Source organism: Cebus imitator, unplaced genomic scaffold (genome assembly GCF_001604975.1).
Source record: "Cebus imitator isolate Cc_AM_T3 unplaced genomic scaffold, Cebus_imitator-1.0 Scaffold165, whole genome shotgun sequence".
NCBI classification, from domain to species: Eukaryota; Metazoa; Chordata; class Mammalia; order Primates; family Cebidae; genus Cebus; species Cebus imitator.
The window spans coordinates 2,745,720-2,753,888 of record NW_016107480.1 but is presented as its reverse complement, the minus strand read 5'-3'; the positions used below and the strand labels follow the sequence as shown (position 1 = coordinate 2,753,888).

Genomic DNA, 8,169 nt, shown 5'->3' with positions numbered 1-8,169 from the left:
AAAAAAAAAAAAAAAAAAAGACGGAGATGGGAGAGTACACACTGGGTACTGTGAGGTACAGTTAGCAGATTTTCCAAGAAGTTTTAAATTCTGTGTAGTTGATGTAGGTTTCCCTGCCCTCCAGTGCTCTCTAACTGTTGATCCCCATAATCATTATTTACAGTCTTTATATGTTTGTTGTCCTTATTTTTAGAGACTACCGATCGTGGAAATTTTCCTCAATGATAAAGCAGGAACTGCTAGAGAAAAGCCACTTCTCTGACCAGATGAAATCAGTCTTCACCCGTATTTTAATTTATTACAATGACGCTCATACATAAAGTTATATGAGTCATCATCTTTTGAAATTGAATTTTGACAAACTTTGATTTTTCAAAGAGGATTTTCTTTGTGATGAGACTGTTTTATTGAGAACATTATCCTTCTTTACTATCAAACCTTTATGTCTTCTACTTTTTCTGTCTCCTGTCATCTCAAATTGCTGTGGAGCAGAGATGGGAATCTAGCTGTTGGGGCCCCTGTTTATTCAGGGAAAAATGGCTGTGTGTTTCAACTATATAGGCTGCTCTGTAATTGCTTGGGTAAGAGGAAAATGGAATCTAATAACCAAGCCTAAGGCGTTTTTCCTGTATAGTGCATTCATTCTTCCCAATATTTGCTTTCCCTTTTACCAAAATTAATGCATCAAAAGGATGGTGGACGATCTGATGAACATAATGTTCATTTAAAAAGTTGGGTAGACTGAACAATTTTTGGGAAAACGAACAAAAGTCAGGTAGATAAACGATTTTTGAAATAAGTACAATCTTCCCTTGGATGCCTTAAAAAACCCTAATTTTTATCTCCCACTTTTCTACCCCACCACTTTCTTTTTTTTGCATATATTTATTTTTACAGGCATGGGAGTTTTAATGGATATTCACTTCTCTTATCTTAGTTCTTCTGGCTGCATCTCTTTTTCATTTTCATGTGTTTATTTTCCTGACATATATTAATCCAATTCCAAGTTACAGTGCAGACTGGGACTGTCTTACTGTGGCTAACATTGTGTCCATTTTAAGCCAGCCCAGCAGGCCCTTCATTTTGGTCTAAGGCTGTGTTCTTGAAGACTGTCCCATTGTATCCCCACCACCAACAGGGATGGATGTGAAGTGTCCCAGACGTTAGTCAGTGCCCCCTTGCCAGCTGTTAAGTAATAGCAAGTTTAATAGTGAATCCATACCTGTGGTGAGCTGGAAGAGCAGCAGGACACACAGTAGGTAAGGGCCAAATTGAATTGAATACTCAATGTGCAAAGAAATATAGCTCATAACTGAAGTCCTTAAGGAATTAAGCTGATTTATGGACTTCTGTCCGTAAGTCTGGCCAATTAAGTGTGGAGATACGAGCGTGTGTCCCAATGTGTGTCCATTAGTGGCTACTGACGCCCTCAGGTGCTCTGGTGACTTAACAGCAAGCGTGGCCTGGCAGGAACCGCCCATGCTATGAGTAATCAGTAGACTTTCCAGGGAAAAGGATGTCAGGCTTGGGGATTCCACATTTAGCATCACTTTATATGAAACAACTTCCATACCCTATTTGAGGGGTCCATTCTCATTAGGATTAATGCTTGCAATACACCCTGACAAAAGCTGAACTTTCTCAAAGATCATCTTTGACACATTTTTGAATTGAATTGGCAAGGGAAAACTCTCCTAAAGTCCAAGAGTTTCACATTTTGCACATGCTCTTTCATTCCTTTGTGTTTTAAACCAGGTTGCTATTATATAGAGTATTTTAGCAGCCTTGATCTTGGAGACATCAAGACCATTATTCCTGTTGTTGCTGATTTAGTGTTACAGCTGCTTCCTCTTTATGTGATTTAATTTGAAGTTTCAGCCCACCAGGGGGCTATTGGTCCCCACCTATGCAGCTTTAAGAGCTGGCTGCTGTTTCTGCGTGGATGTTATTTCCATTCCTATTCACAGCGATTTTTCCCTTTCTATATTCATCTAGCAACAGCAAGGCACTGTTCCAGGAACCCGCTCTCTCTACATAAGGCATAACATGGAACCATTTGGATGGAAAAATTATAAATTAAAATTATTCTGTTCATTTTAAAATATTCATATTGTGTTGTTCAAATGCCAGTAACTGGAAAATCATGGATAATGTCCTGTTTTTATAACTTCTTTCAGAATGTTTTAAAATCTGTTTATGTTGTTACTTAGCAATCTCTTTTCCTGAAGTGGATTTTGTGATAAGATTTTTTTAAAAAAAAGATTGTACGAGTCCAGTGTCCGATGGCAGGTATAATATTAAAGATGATACCACTAATTTCAGTCCACGTTTTAAATAGAAAAAGATTTATTCCATGTACAGAGAATATTTACAAAATGATATGCCTCTAAAAATAGCCTATGGACATGCCAGACTATTTCTTTGGAGGATAAAGCTTTTTATTAAATGATTAAGTAAAGGTTTATTATTCCTGGAACTAGGTATTTAATTTAAACTATGAAAACCCACATATCCATAATACTACTGATTTTCAGATGCTAAAAATATCTTCAGCTTTTTAATGTATTGAGCTTTTTATTTAAAAAAAATCTTTTTAAGTGAGCTTTTTTTCTGTGTATTCTCTTCTCAATGCTAAGTTATTGATTCCTTAGGGAAACTACAATCTTATTTCTATCCTTATGTTTTCCATGTTGTGTGGGTGTGGAAGAGGATGTGCATGTCTCAAAAAGACAGGCAGGAAAAAGTGAAAATGTTTTTATGTGGTTTAGTTTTTTTTATAAAGTAATTATATTTCTTATGTTAAAGGAGAAAATAGTGATTGGAAATCTTTATGCTGTGTTTTTCTCTACCTCTTGGAACATATTAAGAGGAGTGAAGATCTTTATTTTGTGTTTTTTTGTTCTGTGAGCTTTAAGTCCACCTTCACATAAAAGCCTGTGTTTTATTTGTTGCCTCTCTTGGCTAGGAATATTTAATGTATTCTTGAAACGCTTCTGTTCTGTCAACTAAAGATAATTTAAAATTATAATTTTAAGACACTTTCTAGAAACTTATACTTTGGTTCAGGCTAAAGTCATCAGTTTGTGTGCCTGTGTGTGTGTGTTCTTCAGGAGCCACAAACCACTTGAGCGTGAGCAAATTTCACAGGCTCACTTCATTGTTTGTTTTAGCCTTGTTAATCATTTGGCCTTTTAAAACAGGCTGATCATGTCACTGAATATGGATTCAGAAAAGTTCTGTGTGCCATGAAAGCCTGAGTGGCCCTTGCTAACTCTGTTTTATTCATTTTAAATAACATGAGGGAAATCCCAAAGTATTTCCTCTTGATTTTTGAAGCAATATCATTGCAGGCTATGATATTTGAAGTCAGAATTCTTCATAACAACGACAAAAATACATATACATTTTTCTGAAGTCTGATTTATGGAAAATAGAATGCAAGCTGTCAGTAAACAGGTTTTCCAACACAAACACTCAGTGCGGGCAGCAACCAAGTTTTTTGGATGCAGCAATTAAATGAATACTATTTTTAATTGAATAACGAAGACAGACTAGAATAGTTGCTATGGGGAAAATGGGTACCTTATAATTAATAATATGTGAGTTAAACCTTAACTACACTTGACATTTTTCCTTAGGTTGGTGCCATACTGATTAATGAGTTAACTGCTTATAGCACTTATTCTGTGGAGTGACTGTTTCGGTCCCAGGGCTTAGACTGTTCAATAAAATAGGTATTCTCTGAGGTGGGACTGAGGCTTCCGTCTTGATCAAAGTGCTTTGGGGTAAGCACAGTTGAACTGATTGGCTGCGAATGTTAATCACTTCATAGGACACACTGATCATTTGCAGCATTGTTGTAACTCTCCGGTGTTCATAAAATGAACTTAATAACCCACTGGCACTGTGGGATAAGCTGCTTTTTCTCTGCAATTGAATACCCAGACTGCCTGAATCACAGTGTTGAGAAATACTGCATTAAAAAGAGTGAGCAGCTGTGTGATGAAGGAAACAGCTCCGCCACGGGTTTGTTAATTACCTCCTTTGCTTCGCAGAGGGTGTCTGTGAGATATGGCTGACCAGTGAAGACACGGGGGCTTATGGCAGAGATACTGGCACCAATCTCCCCGCACTTCTGTGGAAACTGGTTGAAGTGATTCCTGAGGGAGCAATGCTGAGGCTTGGCATGACAAATCCACCCTATATTTTAGAGCATCTGGAGGTAAGGAAAAGCACCGCATTTGCATGCTGACACAGACACTAACCAATCCAGACCGTGTGGCGGCCTCAGTATCCACGCATGAGCTTCATTTAAAAACTCCTTCCCTTTTTTTTTTTTTTTTCATATTTCCAAGAATGAATCAAGACTTCCAAATCCCCTTCCTTGGCAGCCAGCACTTTCTGCTTCCTCGCCATTAATTAACATTGCCCAGATTTTTTCAAGACCTGCCACCTTGTCACAGTTCTTTGTTTCTTGTTTGTAGTCCTTCCATCTTCCAGCACATCGATTGGCCTCACTTCCTCCATTTTGACCCCTTGTGTGATTCAGAACTGCTCATACGTGGCATTAATTTTGCAGCCCATAGTCGCTATTGTGTTATCCAAACTTCTCTCAGCCATATCAGAAACGGTACTGTGCCCGAAGCTTGAGGATGAACTTTGAATTTCATCCCTTCATCTGGAGATACATAGGGGTGAAGTGGACTGAAAGGGACACAGGGCAAGGTGCTCTTCCACGTGACTCGTACATGCATTACTGTGGCACCTGTATTCCCATTGTGATGCTCATCCCTGAATACGTGACATTTTCTTTCAGAGAGTTTCCTTCTTTGTTTTTCATTTATTGACATCATGGTAATCACTGTGGACCAAGGTGATTCTGAGATCCCTGATTCTGTTTTTGTACCTTTCCACAGACGGGGATGCTTACCCTTAAGTAGCTGTGTCAAGCTAGACAGAAATAGGCATATGTCCAGTTAACTGTGGTACCTGATGCCAAATGACACAGTAAATATGAGCAAAGAACATGGACAGGGGAGCAGTTGTATAAATGAGGAAGTACATGCTAGGATACATGATGATTATTTGAGAAATAAAATAATTACCTTAGTCCCATGGTCATGGACATAAAATCTGATTAGTGCTGTTCGAAAGTCATGTGTAAAGTATGGAAACAAGTCACTTTTATTTTCTATCAAGTATGTTCTTTGCAGTATGTTTGTGTAGAAAACGAACATCCTAAAAAGCTGAAAGCAACCCCATTTGCTGAAATTTAATGCAAATGCTAATGGATGGCTAAACATTTAAGGGATTACTTCGTTGATTTGATTTTAAGACCATACTTGTTGAGGTTTTCGTTGAACAGCCTCCTTAATATCAACAACCTATTTCAGAAATTGTGAAAACAGAGTTAATAATTTGATGGTTAATTATAAATATATAATGAGGGAGCTTAGCAATTTTAATTTTGTTATTTACATTTTTCTGGCTAGCTCCTTCTAGTAAAGATATATGGTTTATATGTTAAGTTTAGTACTTTAGAAAATGTGGGATGATTATGATTTGCTATTTAAAAATAAGTTGCAGGCATGTCAACTTTTACTTAACGCTTTGACTCAACGCTTGAAAAAGCAAAGTGATTCTCTGTAAAAAAAAATCAAATATGCTAAGAGCTTTGACAGTCTTGCTGTGTTTGCATAAATGGGAGACATACATCGTGAAGACCAGGAGACGCACTAGATGTGTGGTAGGTAGGAAGGGAACAGGCCCCATCAGTATAAGGTTTATGGTAACAGCCACTTTTTTTGGATTGGAAAAGATCTGATCAGGGATCCAGGGACCCACAATAGATAAAGAAGTTCAAGCAGGAGTAAACAGAGGGAAAAAGTTTCCTGTGTTGGCTCTGAGGTAACTAACCAAACACTCCTTGGAATAAATTCAGCATTTTAATTGATTACAAGATTGCAGCAGCTAATACTGCGTGTGTAGCAAATCCTGGTGCTCAGCGCCTGAAGTCGTGCCAGACTTCTTGACCTCTGAATAGATGCTCCAGGACAGCTTCTAAAAATCTACAAAAGATGTGAAATACAACTTCATACTTTACCTGGAAAACACCAGACGTTTAGTTCATAGATCGTAGTTGGAGTGACAACAGGTTCTGATTGTCATAACATTCCGTTTTTAAAATCCTTTGAGGTATTTGTCATGTTGGCCTTTCTTCCTACATTATCACTTTGGGGCAACAACCTTGTTATATCTGTCTCTGGATCTATCCCACTCAGTAGTGGCTCAATAAATGAATATGAGAATGAGCAAAGGAAGAGCTGGCCGGGCACAGTGGTCCAGGCCTATAATCCCGGCACTTTGGAAGGCCAACGGGTGGATCACTTGATGTCAGGAGTTCGAGACCAACCTGGCTGACATGGTGAAACTCTGTCTGTACTAAAAATACAAAAATTATCCAGGCATGGTGATGGGTGCCTATAATCCTAGCTACTCAGGAGGCTGAGGCAGAAGAATCGCTTGAGTCCAGGAGGTAGAGATTGCAGTGAGCCAAGATTGTGCCACTGCACTCCAGCCTGGGCAACAGAGCAAGACTGTCTCAAAAGAAAAAAGGAAGAGCCTTCTTCATAAAATAAACTGTAGAGCCTACACTGCAGTCTTGAACTTTGAAATCCTAACCTCTGGCCAGAAGAGGCAGCAAAGATGATGAAGTAAATGAGTTTCAAGGGTGAGAATTGTTCCCCACAGAAAGCCACCCACTCCTATGAACTTTATGTGCAGGAGGTGATCCAGGCTGTGATACCACACACAGGGAGAAAGCCATCCAAAAGAAACAGACAAAGGTATGCAAGAATCAAAGGTCTACACCATCTCGAAGTAAGAGCTTTTACTGGTCAAACTCTTCCTTTGTCACTTTGACCAGACCTTCACACCTTGCCGTTTCTTCTCATCCTCCTCTGCATGGCAGAGCCCAGAGCACTCAGGACTCCACAGGTACATCCTCATGTAACAGAAAAGGTGACTGAGCCCCAGAAGGCTTGCAAGGCTTCCCAGGGTCAAAAAGGGCAGTAGGGAAGGGAGCCTACGTCTGATGCTGCTCCTCAGTGCTTTGCACAGCAATACCTTGTAAATTTCTATTTTCCTCTCACTAGGCTTAGACCACTCTATAGAAATTACTTGATTTGTCTGATGGGTGCCGAACAGAGTCCTCCAATAAGAAAAAACCGAAGATAAACACAGAAAAAGTATAACAGCAAATGAAGGTGGTGACTTTCTTAACTGTAGCGATTGAAGGAATCCACTCTTGAAATAACTGCCCTGATGCTTTAATACCTTCAGGGCAAGGATTTCTTGAGAATTTTATAGGTAAACTCAGCCTTCTTGTGTTTTTGGAAGATGCTTGATGCAACAGACTTTAATTAGAGAGCACTTGACTGGGCTGTTTTCCTTTCTCTTCATTCTCTGTTCACTTCTTATTCACCTGACTCTCAGATGTTTTTTTAAAAAACCCTTTACCAACCTTTTTTTTTTTTTTTTTAAATGAACAGTTTAAAGAGAAAGTTAAATAAAGGAAAACACCAAGGTTTTTATCGTTATTTAAAAGTATGCTGAGGAAAGATACATCTGTTAAGAGTACATTTGATTCAATCTCCATAGGAATAGAGGATGCATATTACACTTAACACAGGATCACTTTTAAGGTTTCTTCAAGAGTCTAGCATTGTGTGTGGCACTTTATATAGTAAATGCTGAATACATGTGGAGTGAATAAAAGGAAGAGAAGGAGAAGTGTCTCTCTGGAACATCTGCAAACCTTATTTTAATATCACTGCTCTTAAAAAGCAATATAGGATTTATTTAAATTATTATATAGCTGACAAGAGATACCTCAAACATATAGATTGTGAGAAAAACACCCTGGAATTGAAGAAACATGTCTATGAGCTTATACAATCCTATAGTAAACTTGCATGTGATAATAGAATCAATAGATAAAACAGTAAACATGCTTTATGTCATCTTAAAGTCTTTATTGCCTAAATGATAAGAATAAGCCCTTTAGGACATTCAGGGTACTTAAGTTTTCTATTACATTCTTATTCCTTTGTTCCTTCAGTAGTACCCTTATGATGCCTTCCTCTCTCTCTCTATATATATATGTATATA

The 8,169-nt window shown here is 38.3% G+C and overlaps 1 protein-coding gene across 6 annotated transcripts in view; it reads left to right on the top strand.

The window, feature by feature from the left end:
- CDKAL1 (CDK5 regulatory subunit associated protein 1 like 1) overlaps positions 1 to 8,169 on the top strand; it is a 717,953-nt gene that overhangs the window by 424,854 nt on the left and 284,930 nt on the right. For all 6 annotated transcript variants that reach the window (XM_017544096.2, XM_017544095.2, XM_037744111.1 and 3 more), the window contains one exon: positions 4,056 to 4,222. In XM_017544096.2, coding sequence (XP_017399585.1) covers positions 4,056 to 4,222 — 167 coding nt within the window. The remainder of the gene's footprint in view (positions 1 to 4,055; positions 4,223 to 8,169) is intronic.